Source organism: Rhinolophus ferrumequinum, chromosome 2 (genome assembly GCF_004115265.2).
Source record: "Rhinolophus ferrumequinum isolate MPI-CBG mRhiFer1 chromosome 2, mRhiFer1_v1.p, whole genome shotgun sequence".
NCBI lineage: Eukaryota > Metazoa > Chordata > Mammalia > Chiroptera > Rhinolophidae > Rhinolophus > Rhinolophus ferrumequinum.
This window is the reverse complement of record NC_046285.1, coordinates 38,999,951-39,021,261: the sequence shown is the minus strand read 5'-3', so window position 1 is coordinate 39,021,261 and position 21,311 is coordinate 38,999,951. Positions and strand designations below refer to the sequence as shown.

At 42.4% G+C, this 21,311-nt stretch overlaps 1 protein-coding gene across 1 annotated transcript in view; it reads right to left on the bottom strand.

Moving 5' to 3' along the window:
* Positions 1–21,311, bottom strand: part of C2H3orf52 (chromosome 2 C3orf52 homolog) — a 29,448-nt gene extending 8,137 nt beyond the window's left edge. Inside the window, exons 1-4 of the mRNA XM_033092199.1 lie at positions 21,086–21,311; positions 14,648–14,777; positions 6,949–7,076; positions 1,285–1,355 (exon numbers count right to left, since the gene is read on the bottom strand). Coding sequence (XP_032948090.1) covers positions 1,285–1,355; positions 6,949–7,076; positions 14,648–14,777; positions 21,086–21,223 — 467 coding nt within the window. The 5' untranslated portion in view covers positions 21,224–21,311. The remainder of the gene's footprint in view (positions 1–1,284; positions 1,356–6,948; positions 7,077–14,647; positions 14,778–21,085) is intronic.

Genomic DNA, 21,311 nt, shown 5'->3' with positions numbered 1-21,311 from the left:
CTGATGGTATTTTTCCCCAATGTCTACCCCAACCCATTAGGCAATCCCACTTCCTCTGGACCCATATGGCTGGATTCTTGGAAAAACACTTCAGGCTCAGACCTCTTCCTTCTCTCAACTCTGTCTCAGTCTTCGAATTGCAAGTTGGAGCAGGGGCACGAAGAAAAGCACGTTGTGTCTGATTATGCATTTCTCCCTTTGCTATTGGCATTTTAATATCAGTGGTTTATGATTCAAATAAGCAGTGTAAAAGATGTCACCTTAATGTAACATGCACAGGGAGATCCATAAAGAAGGGATAGCGAGTGTTGTTGCCAAGGCAACCTGCCATTATATGCATTTTCAGATTTCAGGTCCACATTGGTCCTACCCTGTTGTGTTACCACTTGCGTTACATGCTTCCCTTCCCAGGTATACTCTTGTTATGGCTTAGAAAATGTAGGGTTTGAAAGGGGGAACCTCAATATAATATTGCCTGTGATCGTCACATTCCAGGGATATCTTAGGAATAGTAGATAAGAAAGCTTAGCCATGTAAATTTTCTCCTAACAATATATAAAGGATAATCAAATAACTCCTCTATACACATACACCCTTTTACATAAGTTTCTACTGATATAGACAAAAATATTAAAGATCATGAGGAAATTTTTTTTAAATGTGTGTGTATATGCTATACATGTATAGGATATAAAGTATATATGGTAAATGCATGTATAGAAGAAATAACACCAAACTATTGATGGCTGCTCATTTTGAACAGGAAGTGGAATTCACTATGTGTATGGAATTGATTGGCACATACATTGTCCAGGGGTAGGAGGGCGGGGTGGGTCAGAAGGTAGACTTTTCCTGTAGTGTACATGTATATTTTTTAATATTATACAAGGAATATAGACCCCTGTACTACTTGTGTTTCTCAAAATCCAATACATGGATTCTATCATTTCCATCACATCACTGTCTAAGATCTGTTTCTATTTCGACCATTAGCTCATTTGAGTATCTGTTGTTAAACAGGCATGGTCTACCTAAGACTGGCTTTTCCTCTCTTCCATGTGACCTTGTTGAGTCATCTCATTACTCAGGGCTTCATTTTTCTTCTTTGTAAAATGAGGGAGTTGAGCTAGTTGGTGTCCAAAGACCCACCCAGCACCAAACTCTGTGATTCTGTTGTTGGTTCCCTTCGTGCTTTGGGACTCTGGAAGTCCTTCTAGGTATAAAATGGTGATGGGTGTCACTTTCCAGAGAAAAAGACCAATGTGTAATGTTCCACATTCTTACCTGAAGTCCACGATTTCCACCGAAGTAAAATAACGATTCAGAGACGGGGATGAACTGTACACATCTGTGAGCTGAAACAAACAGGAACAAGTAAAACAACCCCATACATTACTGCCAGATCATGGTGCATGTCACCTGACAAAGCAGAACTACTCCTAGACAAAGAATATCCCATACTTGCTAGAAATTACCTTATCCAGAGAGCCTGGGTCAAAAAATAGAAAGGGGAGGCCTTAGTACCAATCAAAATTCAAATTGATACTCAAAAGAACCTCATTTATAAGGAACAAGTGATCAGACCAGGATTTTCAACACCCCATAGGCTGTGCTGACATCTTGTGGCCTTAACGGTGCGAGAGGTCAACAACCTGAGCCCACACAGACCCCAAGGAACCTGGGAAGGAGCGAACACCGCAGTGGCTGGGAAGACTGCAGAACGGGCCACTCGGGGCCTGGCAGGTCACTGGACCAGGGCTCTTCTCTCCTTTATCTCATTGCAAGGAGAAACAGCCATGGTAAACCACCGGTATGGCAGCCCTTTCCCCTGAAAAATGGGACCAAGTGGGGCTGGTCTATAATTGCAAAGATATGGAGTTCTTATTTTATGCCTGAAATAGTGCCATCACAAAAAATAAGGACACCTGTGTTTCATGCCTTCAGATTTTACCAATTTCGGTTCAACCCTTTTCTTTAAGAAATAAAACAAAGCCAAAGCTACTCCTTCACATAATTCTTGGTTTCCCTCCTTTCCTCCCCTAGGGCTAGTTACTGTCCTGGTATGTATCCTTTTCACGCATGTTTTTATAAATGTAATACTTTCTTGTGTAATCATAACAATACATGACTTAATTTGTGTTTTTATTCAAATGAAAAGTACCGTAATCTTCTAAGACTTGCTTTTTTTCATTCAAAATTATGTTTGAGATTTACTCATCATGGTACATGTAGATAGGGGTCGTTCACTCTAAGTCCTACCTCCTGCATAGAATAATTAAATTAAGCAATTGTACCAACTTTTCCATTCCCCTACTCATGGCCATGTGCATTGTTTCCAGTTTTCTCCTATTATAAACTTTGCGGAAGTTACCATTCTTGATGTCTCTGTGCCTGTCTTCTCTACATGTTTGAGTGTCCCTTAGGTACATGCCAAGAAATGGACTTGCTGGGTCCACAAGCAGGTCCATCTCCAACTGAAATAAATCTTGCCAAATTGCTCTCCACCTTATTCTCCTCCTAGCAATGTAGAACCGGTCCATTTCCCACAGCCTTGCTGGCACTTAGTAGTGTTACCTGATTTTTAGAGTTTTGAGGGGTATAACCTTGTGTTTTACATTGGTTTAATTTGCTTTGTCTTGCTTACTAGTGAGGTTGAGTATCTTTTCATATGTTTACTAACTCTTTGGGGTTTCTCACCTTTGAATTGCCTATTAGTTCCCGTCTTTTCTTGGGCTGTCTTTTACTTATCTATCTCGAACGATTGGTGTTATATTCTGGATACTAGCTGTTGGTTTTACATTACAAATATCTCCTCTCAGTCTTTGATTAGTCGTTTCCTCATGTTTCAGAGATGTGAATCCTAACCTAGCAGTACTTGAGAGAACATATCTATGCTACATTTCTTTTAAATTTATTTTTTAAGGTAAAATGCCTTGTTCTTTAGCAGACAGGTTCTAGCATAAATCAAGAGAACTGCTCTGGGATCTGGTTACAGCATAGATGCACTCTAGGGCTGGAATGAGCCCACAGCCAGGCCTCTGGGAACCCAGCCAGACCCTCTCCTGCCCAACCTGAAGCCTTACCCCAGACATTGTCATAGAAATCTGACCAGTATCCGATGTCACCCTTGTGCTGAGACCAGTGTGTCCAGCTGCACCCATTACGGCTCAGAGTCCATTACTTTATCCAGCAGCAAGCAGCAGAATGTAACAAAAAGCAGTACTCTGAGGGGGACTCTGCCTGTCTTGGTTCCCACTCAAAAGAATCTCAAGGAGGCTGCGTTTCCACAATACATTCCCACTTAATTCACCTGGTGACAATTCAATCTCTCAAAGGTAGGGCGCAAAGATCAGAGAACCTATAGACTATACTCCTCGAATCTTGTCATCACTGCTGTGATCTTTTTAAGAACCTGACATAACAGGCATTACTAACCATCTCTCCCTTTTTTACTGATAAAGAAGACAGCATTCCGAGAGGTTATAAAACCTGCCCAAGGTCACCCTGCTAGTAAATAATTCAATCCTAGGCGTTACAGACACCAAAGCCCAGCTTCTTTGCATGTTACCACACTACCTAGCGAGGATAAAGCAAGGAAGGAAAGTGTTTCCTTCTGAATATCAAGAAAGAAAGAAGCATAAGGTAATAAGAACTTTGGGAAAATATGACTGGGTCATCTTATAGTTTTTGAGCTCCAGAGAAAAGAATGTTGCCACTAAGCCACTTGGAAAACTTCGACAGTAGGAAGAAGGCTTTCACAGAACTGGTCAAGTTGACAGAGAGAAGGATTAGGACGCTATGGATGGGATTTTTTTCAAGTAGTAGTAGTAGTAGTAGTAATTCTCTCTTCCTTTTAGGTTGAGCTTCTTATGGCGGTGGTCATATCTGACCTGTGTGGACAAAGAAGCCGCTCTGAAATATATCTGGTAAGTCCAGTAACCAAAAGTAACCTCACAGGATGGTCTATCATAAATTCCTAACTGGGCAGGTCCTGGTGGGTAGTCACACCGAAGCACATAACTTCTTTAGTAAAAGGCTTATCTCCGCCCGAACCAAGCCCTGTCCATTGTTCTTGTGCATCTAGCTTAACACTTCTTTGAAATGTCAGAATAATCTTCTTTTTCAGGCCTCTTGGAGGTAAAACCACCCACAAAGGAGCACATAGTCTTGTTAACTATCCTACAATTCAAACATAGAGGTTATCCTGCCTTGCTTTCTCCCACCCTCATGTAATCGTCCTGATGTTCCCTCCTTAATTCCAAAGTTATAAAAGAAACTGCAAAACTGTCATTCTCAAGATCATTTGAGATCTTGCTTCCTGGCATGTTGTCAGTTTGGCTTAAATAAACTCATAAATAGTCTCTGCAGGTTTGGACATTCGTATTCAACACCTTCCTTCCAGCCTGCTCTGTTCCCTCCCTCCCTTCCTTCCTTTATTAATTGTTGGGTCTAGCACTGTGTAGGCTCTCAGAAAAAAAAAAAAATTCAAGTTAAAATTTTAAGCTGAGATAGTGTGTTATACTAGATCACTTGAAGATTATTTTTGGTGGCATGGTCCCACGCTATAATTAGGATATGTTTGTATATTTGGGAGCCATTAAGCATCCTATCTACTGTGGGCCCAAGGAAGTGAAACAGGGGTCCTCCTCACCCCTTGTTCTGGTGTCTCCCGTACTGCGCCTACAAGGCTGTGTAAAGACTGAGCTAGGAGCCCGTGAGCTGATTATCAGTCGGGCATAGTAGCTAATTAGAAACCCGCTTCCAGAATAAGAGAGATACCTTCCCCAGGTTATCAGAGGTGCCATCCTTAGCTCCTGCATCAAGCACATGGGCTGAGGTATTATACCTCGTAGCTAATGGGCTGGCTTACGCAGAGTAACAGCCCCAACCCTAAGGGAAGAACACTCTGACAAAGAGATATGAGAGGGGCTAGGAAAACTGTGTTTACAATAGCAAGACAATAAAGCAAAAGAGAGGGCATAGTGTTCCAATAGTCACTCCCATTTACTTCCATATGCAGAAACTTCTGGAGACTGGCCTAGCTGGAGGAAAAGGGTTCTTGACCTGACAATAGAACAGTAATATCCCTAAGTTCCCTCATTTTGTTCCCGAACATATTTGGTTGGAAAGCCAGGGGCAGGAGTCTTTTTACTTCACTGTGCCTTTTATCATCTGTAAATTGGATAATTTTTTAAAAATATTTTACAAAGTTCTTTACATGCATTTCACATGCACCTGTGGGAATACTGGGACAGGACAGTGATTTCCATTGATCAGAGGAGGAACCAGCTCAGAGGCCTGTGAACTTGCCCGAGGAATCACAGCCAGTCCCTGTTCCTTTGCCACTACAAAGTGATGAGCCAAAAATACCGGTAGAATCTGCTCGTGTCTGGCTCTGCGTGAGAGATATGGCTCTAAGGTGAATGACTAACATCCATTTCCCTTTGACATAGAGAGTCCAGTCTGTGACATGTGTGCTTGCTGATTCATTTCATTTCCACTCATCAAATGCAAAACCCCTCAATTTAAAAAAGCAACCAACAGGAAAGCAGCAAAAGGCTCTTCACTCAGCAACTTGCTCTGGAAGCAGGTAGAAGGAAAGGAGGAAAAGGGAATGGCAAATAAGACATAAACAAGGAAAACAAGGAGGAAGAGAAACCAGAATAATCATCCCAGAATACAAACTCCTGTGATCCAAGGAGCAATCAAATGTCAGGCACTTGAGTACACAGAACTGACTCTGGGGTGACCGAGATGGAATCGCCTCCCTCGGGAGCTTTGGTAGGAATCAAATGGAAGCCAGATGAAGAGGACTCACCCCATTCGACCCATCACAGCAAAGAAGAGTGCAATGGACAGCAAGCTGGTCTTGTTTAGACTTTCTTATCAAAATCTTTCCTGTGTCTGGCTGTGAACCACCCTGTCTTTGACAAGATGACCAGAATTGCCCCAACAACCCTCACAGTCTGGATGCAGAGCCCCCATATGGCACAGAGGGCTCAATCCCCTGAATTTCTCACTCCAAGAATGATGCTACCATCCATCCACATGGCCACCCAACACGGGACCTGGAGTCATGCTTTCCCTCATTCCTACACCCAACCAGCCATTAAGCCCGGTTGAGTGAGAAGGCTTCTTAAATCTCACTTGAGTCTTCCTTATCACCCCGACATTGCCCCAGTTCAAGTCCCCCTCTACCCCCCCATTTGTCACCTGTACTACTGCAACACCTTCTAACTAAACACTCTACCTCCAGTGTTTTTCCACCATTACACAGAAAGGCTAAAGTGAATAGTTGACCATGTCTACCTGCAGATTAAAATCTTTCAGTGCCTTACCAAACAGCAGGAAAACCACGGTCTGACCCTCCCTTCCTGTTCAGACTCATGTCTGCAAATCCCCACCACACAGCATGCGGAGGCCATAGTACACTGCTGTGCAGATCCCGTAATGTCTGCTGCTCTTTCATCTAGAACATTCCACCTCATATTTCAAGACTCATCCTGAGTATCACCTCCATCCCACCTCAGGTAGTCTAGATGCCCTCCTTTGTGGTTGTAAAACACACTGCACATGTCTCAACACAGGACAAATCACACTGTTTGATAACTATTTAATTTCTTCTTTTACTTGGACTGTGAGCCCCCACTAAGGGCACAGACTTTGTGGCCCTGGCACTTGGTAGAGGGTCCTCAATGAAACCACAAGTTAAATCAAATAGAGCAGAGTAAGGAAACAGAACACTCTCCTCCAGGATGCATTTCACTGGAGGCCAGGGTTCTTCCCTCTGCTTTTGCATGATGGAAAACCCATTTCTAAGCATCCGTTTCTGCCAAAATCCAGACAAAGAATTCAAGCCTGAAACTACTTACTCTGTAGTTCAATGCCACCTGTTGTAGCAGAATCCATACTCTAATGTTAAGAAAACAATGCATAAGGTGTCATTACCCTCTTCTTGAGCAGGTGAGACAATTCCTCTTCAGCAACACACTCCTCTGGAATCTTCAGCATGACCAAGAATGTTTTATTTGATGATAACTCAAGTATTTCATTTTCATCTTCATCGATGTAAGTTACTAAAGAGAGTGGAGCGTGGGGAAAAAAGGTAAAAGTAAACACATGCATAAACTACTCAACTCATTGGCGGCTGTACTTTAAAAAACAAAAAATGAGTACTCTTCAAGGATAAAGCCTGTCAACAGTAAGCAAGTAAGAACAGAAATGCTTTTCCCCCTCAGTAAGATTGAACAAAGACAAGGTCTTGCCTCCATCATGATAAAAAGTTTATTTTACCCCATAAGGGGTCTCAGATTCTATTGAATACAGACTGGGAGGAGGGCCAGCAGGAAGGAGTGGAAAGAACACGAATTTGTTTGCTAAACTAAACCTGCAGCTTAGCTCTATACATGTGGTGTCAAGGCAGGGGATGGGGACAGTCTGGGGGTGGGGGTGAACAATGGGTGATGGGGCATAGAGTGTGGGAGCAAGGAATCACCTTCACTCTGTGCACTTGATGAGTGACATCATCGACCAGAACAGAGCGGGAACTAGAATAGGAGCGTGTGAGCCCACGACTTGAAATCTCCCAGGGAGACACAGGATGGGCAGGAAGTCATCACTCTAGAGTATATCGCACAGATGAGGAATGTTGACACACTCTGTTTGCAGAAGGGAAACCGGAGCACTCAGAGCCTCAGGGCACACAGGCTATTCCTGGGACAATGAGCTCTGTGTGGTTGCTTGCGTTCTAATCACTGTGAGCTAACTGAATTTTATGCTAGTTAGAGCTCAAGGAAAAACACACAAAGTCAGGAGCCAAGAGCTAGAAGCTGGCACGCATGGTACTAATTATGCTCCAAGCTCCGCCTGGGCCTCACCGGCTGGGCCCACACAAAAGCCACCTATCTGACCCTGAAAAAGGTGTCGGTGGGCAGAACCAGGTGTTTGTGTTGCCCTAGACTTTTCAAATCCCAACTGATCATATAATCAGCTTCTTTTCCTGGACTTTGAAAAGGCCATAATGGAATCAATTCAGGGTTTATGATGAAAGGGCAGGTGAAAAGAAGTGAGAATCCTGGTACCTATTCCCTGAGAAAGTCTGGAAATGTGAGGCATGAGGAGCAAGGGAATATGCACAGAAGAGTTAACAGAGGACAGAGACTGCCAGCTTAGAAAGCCCTCTTAGGGTGGCCCCTGGAACTTGGTGGCCCCTGGAGGGTTCCCACCATTCCCTGACAAAAGTGGCTCACATGTTCCTTAACTGTTTTCACAAACAACGTGACTCATGTTGAACATCTCCTTCCCTTCTGGGAGTCTGGAATTTTAGTACATGCCAGGCAGAGGTTGCCTATATGACCAACCCCTATAAAACCCTGGGCACTGAGTCTCTAATGAGCTTCCCTGGTGGACCAGATTCTACACCTCATTGCTAGAGGAATTAAGTGCCTCTTATGGGACTGCACCTGGACAGGACTCTTGGAAGCTTGCACCTCATTTCCTCCAGATTTCGCTTTATATCCTTTTGCTATAATAAATCAGTCACCTCTAAAACTATATGCTGAGTCCTGTAAGTCCTCCGAGCAAACCACTGAATCTAGGGGTGATCATGGGGGACCTCAAACACAGGGAATCTCTGCATCTTTATTTGTTTTAAGTTATTACATTATTTTGTCTGACAATAAAAGTTACGCCCTCATAGCAGAAAACTTGCAAAGTATATAGAAAATTGTAGCAAAGGAAGAGACTAATAATTCTTTAATCAAGTTTTTCCCCCCACACTTTATATTATATATTTGAGGTCTTAATGAGAAGGTAATTTGTATACAGCTTTTGTTGTTTGTTGCTGTCATTGCGTATTTGTCTTGATTCTTTGGTGGTTGCTGTTAACATATCAAAAGCCATTCCCCATGTGTTTGAAATTCCTTGCAAAGATTAATTTAATGGCTGCATCTTGTTCATAACTGGCTTGCCCATTTTCCTAAGTCTTTTAGTGTTTTCAGCTTTCCACTGTTGCAAATCATGCTTCAATGGAAATCTTTGAGCTCTGCACCCATGACATATCATTACCTTGGAAAGGAAAAGGGGATGCTAGAGGGTGGATATGGCATTCACATAACTGCTGAACTCAAGGGCCCTGACAAGAGATGCCAAGTTCAAAAAGAGGGTCTCCCAATAATAGTTCTAATGACATACACTTAACTTGTATCATCAAATAATGAATCTGTCCTAAGATCTGGCTAAATGATTGTGTTTGGTAAATAACAACAAACAACAAAAACAGTGGGTTTACCTAGTCAGCAGAGGTTGTATGTCATTAATGAGACTTCATCTGGGCAACCCTTTCCATGTAGAAGATGTGTTCCAAAAAACAGAAAGCCTACAACATGCAAAGTACATTGCAAGTACACAAAATCAGCTCTTTGGCTGGAATATAAGAAATGAGGCTGCAGAGGGAATCTTTACATGCCAGGTAACTGCAGGAGGTAACGGACGTCATGAAATGTCTCCCAGGAAGGAGGTGCAGGTTAAACTGGAACCAGGAGAGACCGGAGGCAGGGAGGCCAGTAGGCACAAGATTGGGAGAGACAGATTTTGATGGACAGCAATGAAAAGTGCAAGGAAGGAAGGAGAAAGGCAGGAGAAAGGGAAGGATGGGGAGAGGGAGGAAGGGAGGAGAAAGCCCAGGATGGTGGAAGCAAAGCTGGCTTTAAAGGTAGCCAGACTTCATGTGAATCCCAGCTCAGGAATTTATTAGCCACGGGATCTAAGTAAGTCCCTTAAGTCCCTGAAGCTGTTTTCTCAATAGAAATATCGATGTCCACATTGTAGGTGACAGTAACACAATGGGAACCAATATGTATAAAGTATCCCCCACAGTGCCTTGGAGTAACTGGATAGTCAACGACAAAAGATGCTATCAAGACACTACCAAGAAATGACTGACAAAACTTGGTTATTTACCTAGATATGGGAGAGAAGAAGAAATCAAAAATATTCCAAAATATAAAGTCTGGATAACAGGAAGAATACTAGCAACTATATGAAACATCACATACAGACACTTTGCCATGCACTTGTAGATATTTCTCACGTAATCCTCAAATCAACCCTATGCGTTAAATATTAATGTTTTCATTTTAAAATAAAGACATTGAGGCTTAGCGAAAAGGCATAATTTGTTCAGGTCAATCGAGCTACTAAGTAGTAAGGTCAGAGTACCTTTATAGATTCAGATTCAGAAATCATTTATATTTTACTAATCTGGAAACGGAGGCCAAGTGGATTGAAGAATTGGCCTAAAATTACACCACTGGATGGTAGCAGAGCTGGAATAATCCTGGTCTCGTGATTCCCCATGAAACTATGAAGAGTGAGCTAACTGGGGAAGGGGATATACACGAATAGTAGTTTCATATGGGTAACGCTTGAGGTGATGACAGGTATTTCCAGGTAGAGCTCTCTAGCAAACAGTATGACTAAAACTCAGGAATGGTATGTGGATGTAGACCTAGGAGTCACCTCCTAGGGAAGGTGGCTGCTGACTGAGGAGTAAATGAGCTCCTCAATGAAAAGAATGAAAAATGTGAAAAGTAAGAAACCTGAAGACAATACGGAGGCTGAAGGCAGAAATTACAGGAGACCTCAAGTCCGGGAGTTCTGTAGACCCTGAAGGCTGCAAACACGGCAGGGGATGAGAGAAAGGTTATTAAGCCTATTATTCATTGGGTGTCGTGATGAATTGCTAGCGACCTTCAGAAGAATAATTTGGGACTGATGATACAAGTGATTTAGAAGTGAGCAGGAGGCAAAACCCGAATGCAGTCCTCTCTTTCTAGAAGTGTGCTGGTGAAAGAAGGAAAAGTGAAAAATGCCGAAATGAAGCAGCAAGATTCTAATGCAAGACGGCTTTGAAGGAGAGATGACACTAACACATTTGAAGAGGTCCGAGTTGATAAGAGTCTGTGGATGCTTAGAGAGAAATGGAGCTACCTGAAGGTCCACAAGTCAGAAGAAGCTGGCAAGGATTCTATGGAGAGCACAGGTCAGTCTTGGGAAGGTAGAGAAATATATGAGTCTTGAGGAAAAACAGGTGAAAATGCAAAGAAATTTCAAGGTACTTGGCCTACAGGGTTGCTAGTATGTTCCTGCCCCCAAGGACTTTGATAGCTAATGCTGTCTGCCTAAAATTTTCCCATGAGTCACCTGACAGCAGACAGAGCATTGCCTTGTGCAACCTGTCTGTTTGCCAAGACGTGTGATAGCATAAAATGTAGCTCTTTCTCCCAACTCACAAGGAAAACAAATCCATTCACTACAGCGTCACTTGGGATTTGTAGTGAAAACAAATCCATTCACTACAGCTTACATCTTTGTGTCATAGTGTTCCTAATCACGGAAAAGTCTGTGTGTTAGAGAGCAAAGGGGTCAGACAGAAAACCAGAATGCTGGGGATATCACACAGGGGTCCCTAGAGTGTTAAATCTGATCACCTTTAAATCAGATTTCTAAGTATCCTCCTACTTGTCACAGTTTGGTTTTCATAACATTTAAAATATTTGCCCAAACAAAGAAAGGTTTCATTAGTATAGTGTTACTCAATGTCTCTCTTCTCTGAGAGAGAGAGAGAGAGAGAGAGAGAAAGAGAGAGAGAGAGGGAAAGGCTTTTTTACTGCACCACTCACACCAAAGCATTTATAATTTCTCAGGGAGAAGGAGAGAATCGATTAATAACCTCTCCCTAAAGAGCTGGGACAAAACCAGGCTTCCAGACTCAGCAGCATTCCCTGGGCTCTGCCCATAAAATTGTCCAGTTTAAAAAGATTTCATTGTCCATTGTGAGCCTGGCAGAGTGCTAGCCTCTCCTCCACAGTGTGTACGCAGCCCCAGCTCAGGATCATTAAGCTGAGCCATGATCCTGAATTTGCCATCATTCCCATGGCAATGCCAAAGGCAGAGTGGCAGGGAGCCCACCCCAGGTGCAAGCAATAAGGGGTGCACAGTCTATAGAGAATAATAATCAAACCAACCACAGGTTCTTCTGCTTGCATTGTTTCAATGTCAGTGACAAGATACACCCTTGCCCCCCCAGCAAGCACCTTGCCCTGGGTACCCCCATTTTCCTAGTTAACCTCTGCATTCTGGGATGTATGTACTGTCCCTTTCTGTGTCCACTCCAGCTCCAGAGTTACTAACACCTCTGCCACCAAGCCTCGGTCTGAGGACTACAGAGTCCTGAGATAGGAGATTAATGAGTTGAGAGGAAGGGAAGGAAGAGGCGAATGGCAAATGCAGTTCCTGAGGAACTCGCTTCTTAGCACATCCGGACGGCCATAGGTAAGCCTTTGACCCTCTTGACACTGCCCTTTTCTCGGATTGTAGTGATTTCCACAGTGCCCAGAAGTTCTACAAATATTTCATTCCTGCCAATGGGCTTAGCAATTAGGCAATAGTTGATTATTGCAAATTGTCATCGCGCAAGTGCCTACAGAGCTGCTGTGGGTGGTGGAGGCTGTCATGGAGGGGAGCCCTGTCCCCACCCACTTTGTATCTATTGCACCCACTACCACCTACCATGGCTCTCCCATAGGCCCAAAGCCTTGAAGGCTGAGGCGTCACGTAAAATGAAATGATTTCCCTAATTAAAAAAAGTAAAAGTTTGAAAATCTCTCTTACAGCATTAACATTTTAAGGACACAACGTTATACCCAAATTGAAAATGAAGATTGTGCTACAAGTGTTGAAAAGTTCTTCCCTGAATATCATCCTATGAACTTTCATGTCTCCCAAAGAAACTGTTGAAGGAAATGGAATCCTTTCCTCTGCAGGTTGTTCTTTGTGAGTTGAAAGGGTCAGATAACTTTTTCAGAATGGGAGACAGCTCCTGAGTCTTGTGCTTTAGAATCCTGAATATTCAACCACCTAGACCTGTTGCGTCATCCCTTGTAATAGGCCCCAGATGCCAACAGACAAACCCATCTGCTTTCAGGAAAGCACCAACTGGTTGTGATAGGACAAGACTGTGACTCAACTTCAGTGTCCACATCCACATGTGGGGGTTGATGGTAAGAGGGAGCATCAATGCTCACACAAAAACTATTGTCCTCAGCACAACAGAGGAGGTGGAGCACCTCTTACTAACTTCTCCCTACCTCAAAACCAGCCTATGGCCTCAAAGAATCATCCATCCCACTTCAACAATGTCCTAAGTAACTACGTGAACATGATGCTTGCACGAGAAACGCACATGCTGGAGACTGGCACATGTTATCAATGTTTTCCTATTTCTTCAGGGACCATGAAACCTTGAGACAGTAGCAAAAGGGGTTGGGAGGAGGAAGAATGGGAGGTGAATGGCAAATGCAGATCCTGAGGAAAATTCCCAGGGTCACCTCTGGAGAGACTCAGGGGCTCCCCTTCTTGCTCTCATCTGTGACCGGATTTGCTATGGAGAGCCTGACTCAACCTTGAGGGGCTGGATCACCCTCAAGTGTGTCCCACTCCAGGAGAACCCCCTCTCCCCTACAATCACTCCCACATATAACTAAAAAGTTTTCTTCTATCATGTTTTGAAATTAAAATGATTGCCCACTGGAGGGTGCTATATTTGTGCATCATATAAACCTTAATACCTACATATCATCATAAAAAATTGGTAAATACCTAAAAGGCTTTAAAATGGTGTAGAAGACTACCTCATTCAGTCATTTAAATAAGGAAGTTTTTAGACTTATTGTGGTGATCGTTTCACAATGTATGCAAATATCGAATCATTATGTTACACACCTGAAATTAATATAACGTTATATGTCAATTATATCTCAATTTAAAAAAAATGTAAAGATGTTCAGAAATAATTTTTAATAAATTGGCAAAATGATCTCAATGTACATTAAATTTTTAAAGCTAGGCCACAAGACTACAAAAAAATCTGATCTCAAATTATTTTTAAAATGCAAGTGAAAAAATATACCAGTGTATGACAAAGTATTAATATTAATATGGATGAGTTTTATGGGTAACTTAACATGTATTTTTATATTCATAATAAATAATTTTAAAATGCGATAATGTATGTAAAACATATAGTTAGCATCATATAAGTTTTTGTTTTACATACACATGCAATATAAATACGATAAACAGTTATTGCCAAAATAAGTTCAAATACTGACAGCTTACAGGTACATGGTTCTACAAAGAAGTTTTGAAAACTTTCAAATACATTATTCATCATTTTATCATTATAATCATATACCAGGTATATCAGATGAAATATGATAATTATTTTTACTAAACAAATTATAAGAAAAAAGTCAACATTTTTTATCTCAAAAAATGTTGAAGATAGAATAAAATATAAATTAGTGTTTAAATAAGTTAAAAATGTAAGAAATCTACAAGCTCCAATGGGCAGCATTTAAAGTAAAACGTTCTCCATACTTCAAACAGTCTCCCTACTTCTTCCAGAGCTTATTAAAACAAACAAGAATTGTGTATTTCTCCCATATAACATATTCCAAACCAGTTTTAAATTCAAATTATAAATAATGAAATAGCAATGAGTACATCTTCCATTTCAGTGTAAGTCATAAGCATTAAACAAGTTTTCTTAAAGTGCATCAACTTAGTCACGTTGAAATCCTCTTACCTCCAAAAAGAAATAAGCTTATGATGATCACTATAACGAGACCTAGGAAAATGGAGGCGATGACCATCCAGAGTTTACACTTTCCGATCAAATTCCTATTACAGGAGCTCCAAGGGCTTTTCTGGTTAGCCTGGAAAGCAGAGAAGACTGTGAGGCAGTCACTCTGTTTCAATAAACATTTCTGAATAGTTAGTATGGGCCAGTGATACAGAAATAGGGTAGCAGGATCCTGACTTCAAGGGGCTACACTTTACAGAGGCAAGTTTACAAAGGGTACAATGGAACTTCACAAAAATGCTGGCAAGAAAATGCTCTGGGGGCTCTGAGGTAGGCAGGGCAGGCAGGATTTTGAAGAATGGACAGAGTAAAACACTTGAAACCCAGGAAACAGAGAATCCTCGGTGTTGATTTATAACGGAAATGGGCAAGAGACTCATCTGATTGAATAGTGGGTTTCAGAGACAATTAATGAGAGCTGAGATTAGAAAGAGTGAAAGCATGGAGCACATTCGAGAGGGTTTTGAATGCTGCCAGAGCAGTTTGGACTTAATTTGGTGTGTACTGGAGACCTGTTGAAGTTTCTGGAACACAACAACTGAATTGAAGATTAAAAGAAAAATGATGTGGAGTTTAGAGTGGACACATCAAGAAAAAGCAAAGAGGCTTCTGCTGCAGCCCAGAATCTATGCAATAAAGGTCTAGAAAGGAAAATGAAGGAAAGGACAAGAGAGACACCAGGAAATAAGCTGTAATGGGGATAGTGAAGCTCAGCGTGGGCTCAAATAAAATAATTACAGTCAACACCATTGCATTTCATCCTAACAGCCCTCAAGCGATGCATTAGCCCATTTAAAAGATGCGTATCAGAGAGAATAGCCAGGACTAATCCCTGCTGTGTTTCACTGGAAATCTGGCGTGCTCTCCCTTTTGTCCCCAGCCTCCCGGTGTCATGAGCTCCAGGTCAGGAGCTAGCCTGGTTGCTGTAGGGCTGCCTCCACTCTCAGCACTACTACCTGCCCCTATAAGGTGCCATGACTCTTCTCTTTCCTCCCTCTGAGGAGTTCGGTAATTCCCACGTGGAGACCACGGGAAACAATGGAATGTGAAGAGGGGAAAGTGTGTTCCTGTGTCAGGGTTCCAATCCCCATTATACCACTTACAGGCTGGGTGACTATCAGCAAGCTACTGAAACTCCCAGCCCCGATGTCCTCCACTGTAAAACACACAAATACTAAATCTAGCTCACAGGGCTGTTGTAAAAACTAGAGATCGTGTAAATGAAGCACTTGATGAACAAATATTAGGACCTCAACAAATGGGTGTAATCATTACTGAGTGTTTACCTGTCTCACAAAGCAGCAGCAGGCACTTCAGGAGTACCTTACTTAGTGCTTTCAAAAATGACACCTTGTTTGTTCACTTGCTCTCCCATCACGATTTCAGTGGTGGCCATCAGAAAAGAAAATTGTCCACATTAGGACTACAGCTCAGACTTTTTCAATGAGAGGTTCCTAAGCCTGGCTGCATATCAGAATCACCTGAGAAGGAATGTAAACTACACACACATAGGCCCTACCAGGATCCAGATTATAGAGAGGTGTGGGCAGGTCCCGGCTTGTAATTTTAAACCTCCCAAAGTGAATCAATTGTTTTAACAGTGTTGAAATCTCTTGTCTGAAGTCTCCACACTCTTCAGGGGCCAGGTCAAATCTCTCACTTTGTGGAGGCCTCCCCACCACCCTCCATGGAGCTGTCCACACAGCTCATCTGCCGCTGCCTTGTCTGGTTTCGTGTTCAACTATAAACCGATACTGGCCTTATCTTCCTAGGTAAAGTGAAACCACAGAGAGGGAAGGATGATTCTTAAACTTCCGTGTTCCTATATCCCACACTTGTGCCTCATGTAGGTAACAGGCACTTAATACTTGTGCATTGCTGAGTTACAGAGGGCTCCAAAATTTTAAAAGATGTACCTTGAGAAATTCTAGTAGAGGTCACACTTTGTAGCACCCGAGTGTACTTTCACTGGATCTTCAGATTGGGGGTAAGGGAGCAGTAGAGGCCCTGGGACTATCTGGACAGAGGAAAACCCTCTTGAAGGTAAGTGGTTCTGGAGTGCAGGGACAAAGCCACATGTCCTCCCCACCTGAAGATGAACAACTGTTCCAAAGCCACCAAAGGCCAGGGCTCACTAAGGCACGTGGGAAAAGAAGTCCCAGTACAAGGAACCTTTAACGTCTCAGGGGACAGAAGCATAGCTTCCTAGTTACAGAGCTCCTGAGTCATGTGCCAGTTTAATTCTTATACAAGAGGCAACCAGAACCCTAAAGATTAGTACACAATGGAATGGTCCCGAGTCTCAAAGGAGTCACAGAATGAGCATCCATACACGTCTTCAGCCTCTTGTGCCTTCACATATGTAGTCCCTTAGAGATGATAAAGCTAGGACCCTGGTGGTTTGAGGAGACCACTACTCTGTGACTTCCTGGGGGCACTCAGCTCAGAATTGCACAGCCCTCATCTGTAGGAAATGCTTCTTCCTGTCCAGCCCAAAACTGCCATCCTACAGCCTGACCCCCTTCCTTGTCCTATCGTCACTCCTAAGATAAAGACCACTAACCCTTGTATGATTAATCTTCACAGGATTTAAGTCCTTATAAAACTGTATGTCATTCACTCCTAACCCAACATTAGGATTCAGTGCTTCTCAGCTATCTACTCATCAGAACCAACGGAGGAATTAGCACTTTTGAGAAGTGCCCCCAGGAGATTCCACTGTGTCCTGAGGGTGGAGAGTCTCTGAAACAGCTGGTGTGCACCACCTGTGCTAGGTATCTGGGTCTCCCTTCAAAACCGGAACACGGAGACACACGGCCTCCTTCACTGGCTTCTTCCTCCTCTCTTGCCCAAATTTCAGGTCATGAGGAGAGGCCACGCGCAAATTCTTCTTCAGGGTGTCTTCCCGAGAGTTTTGCAAACAGCATCTTACACTCTATGATTGCATTATATGGCTCAAGAATTTGTGTGGCTTTCCTCTGAACATTCCCCAGGTATTCACATCCCTCTTCAGACAAGAGTCCAAATACGTGGCACAAGGCACTTCAACTATGGCAGGACTTCCTACCTCTTGAAAACAAAAAGATTTTCTTCTCTTTGGCTCAATCAGCAGTAGATATTTCATAGATCTAGAGAAATTTTCTTAGCACATAGGAAAATCTGTACTTTATAATATTCAGTGTGAGATTTAATCCACTTGTTGATCCGAGCACAAAAAGCCAGTTTGATTCTTGTCCTACATTCTGAACAATGCATAGCAATGGGGCTAATTTATAGCTAGTCCATTCATATAAAGTCTTGCCTGTCTCAATCCTATCAATATACTCAATTATTATTGTCATAATAAAGTTCCCACCCCTTAAAACGTCTCTGGGACTTCTATTTGGAAACTGAGCCCATCTAATGAGCCATAAAAGAAAATCAATCTCCCTCTATTATCCATCATTTCTTTTTCACTTTTGACTCAACCATAGTGCCATGTTTACAGTGCTGGCAAGCAAAGGGAAATTCAATGGCTTATATTCCTTTCCCTCAAGCCTCAAATTCAATTCAAGAAAGTGAAAGAAGTTCTTTCCAAGATATTTGTATGCTCTCCCCAACAGGCCTATATCCACAATATAGGATGTCTTCTTCCCAGTGATCTCCAAACGGTTTCCTACTCCTCACTCATCCACCTGCAACTCCCTCATCATTCCAGATAGGCTATTCAACTCCTCAATAAACTTCTTTAAGTTTATGAACTGACAGAAAATAGTGCTATATAATATGGGTAGTCATATGGAAATGAGTATAACTATATATTATATTTATATATTTAAATTATGTGTTGCTATATATCTAGCTGTATAAAATAAATCGACCTAAATAGCATAGGTTTGAGATCTTAAAAATCCAAGTTCAAATCTGAGTCACCACTGAGTAAACTTGAATATTTTAGTAACTCCTCTGAGCCTCAAGTTCTTCACTCAGTTCATCTGTCAAGTTCTTCACTTCATCTGTCAAATCAGAATACATACTGACACCTTCCTCTTAAGTTTGTTGTGATAATGAAATACATGTATGCATGAGAAGCATTTGGCACAGGATAGGTACAAAACATATGGTTAATAAAAATACATGGACTTAAGTTTACATTGAAAAATTGTAAATCTTATAGTTTGAGGAGACCTCCATACAAAATTCTTAAGAGTCTGAATCCTGTGCTTGTGCTAACCAACACTTTTAAGAACTCTATATTAATTGACTTTTCAATTTAAAATACAGTTCAACTTATTCTATAGAACCAAAGAGAAAGGTTAACGCATTAGATGAGGGATTTTTTTTCCCTTTTTAAATGTTTTTCCCATTCAAGCATTTCTAGAAAGCCCTCCAAGTGCTCATGTAACGCTCATCTTCACGTCATTCAGTCACTCACCACAGATTTCCTATTCAGTGACCTACAAAGCAAATTCACAAGGAAGTCTGGGCTATCTGTATATACCTGACTAAGGAAGGAGGAGGTAAATAGAACATGAAAGAGCCATCTGTACTAGGTAGGTGCTAAACAATTATAAAATACTGATACTCTACTTGTGTTTGGCATGTTCAGCTGTTTTCAACACGGCATTCCCAGGCCTGACGGAGAAGCCAGATTAGCCTCATTACCACCAATGGCCAGCTAGGAAAACACACACCTCAGTGCCTTGCCCCAGGACACATCTTTTAGTGGTGAAGCTGTCACCAGAATGTGGATCTCTGGATTCAGTCCCAAGCCACAGAATCTTCGGGTGTCCTGGGTCTACCTAACATGAGGCAAGTATTCCTAACTCCCATTCCTACACACTTCATTGGAGAATTGCTACAGCAAGTCCACAATGCGGCCACTTGCGCAGGGATCAGACTTTCTTCTTCCAACTTTCATTCTTCTGTTGTGTTCATCTTTCAGTCAAATATAGGATACCAAATTATTCTCCAGGGTACCTATAGGTACCTATAAAAGCAGACTTTCCAGGAATCAGTGTCAAAGCAAAAGCAATGCTTTCACTGTTTGAATTTCCTGCTTATCCCTCAAATCAACAATTGAGCAGCAAAGGTCGGAGTGGAGAAGTGGGACCCTATAAAGATCAGGTTGGAAATATATATATATCAAAAAAAGTATACAAATTTTTAAGAAAGGAAAAAACTGAATTAATTGTAATAATATATACTGCTAACAACAGATGAATACAAGTCACACTTGACTTCTGCAATCATAAGAGGTGCTCAAAGTGGTTACCATCAGCGTCCAGACACTTCTGATTACAGCGAACTACTGCTTGAGCATAGATACTGTGTTTCCTCGAAAATAAGACCTAGCCGGACCATCAGCTTTAATGTGTCTTTTGGAACAAAAATTAATATAAGACCCAGTATTATATTATATTACATTATATTATATTAGACCTGGTCTTATAATAAAATAAGACTGAGTCTTATACTAATTTTTGCTCCAAAAAAGATGCATTAGAGCTGATGGTCCAACTAGGTCTTATTTTCAGGAAAACACGGTAACATCTCCTAAAATGTGTACACATATTTTGGCACCCCCAGTATACACGGAGTTCCGTGTACCCAGTAAACCTGAAGTCAGTCTTATAGGTTAATCACAAGGTAGATGGCTGAGAATGCTAAGTCTGCTGTTTTACAAGCATTTGATGAGAATGAACAATGCTCCTGTCACTGCTAGGGCTTAATCAGAAAGAGTTCAGCAAACGTCACCAAGGACTTCCTTAGAGGCTGAGATAAGACAGAAGCGAATGAAGTGCAGTCTAGTTCTTTGGGACAAGTACTTTGAAATTATTTCCCTTCAGTTAAGCCGGGCAAGTTCACGCCCTAGCAGCCCTTCTAGTTCTTGCTGCTTTTTCCACTCTCCCCTATCTCTCTTGCTGTGAAATCAAATGGCCAGACTGGGAAAAGATTAAAACTATGTGGATGTGCGCCAGGCTGGGTGATGGTGGGTGAGAGTTAGGAGAAGGGTAGAGGGTGACTGGAAGTGGCAAGGTAGTCAAGAGGGAAGCAAAGAGATATTCTGAAGAAAAAAGGAGAAGACTCCATCTATCTAGTTTTCTCTATTTGGAAAAATAAAAAAACCTAACTACATTAAAAGTCACAGGCTTTTTTAAAACGACCTCTTTCTCTGGGGATTCACTTTCAGAAGCCACACACCTCCTAGGTAGGATACCGCAAGTTTCATGGGGACTGGAGGGGTCGGCAGGGCCTGGAGTGTGTTGGCGGTTTCCGCTCTATTTAGAACTTTCCAGCGCGGCTGGCGTTGGTGGCGCGGGGAGAGCTGGCTGGAAACCCGGCCGGGAGGCGGGCTCTGCGCGCGCTGGGATGACGCGGTGAGCTCCACGGAAACCTTACCTGGGCTGGACAGGGGTCCTCCGCCGAAAAAGGGATGACCTGGGCGGCTCCATTAAGAGGCGTCTGCTCATCTGGCTGCCCCTCGAGCACTGAGAGCTCCAGCTCATCTTCGGGCGATGGGGGCCTGGCGCCTTCCATGGACAGCAGAGGAGGACTACACAGCCCGCCGGGAAACAGCCGGCACGCATCAGAGAGGGGGCAAAGTCCTTGGGTGGCTCACTCTCAA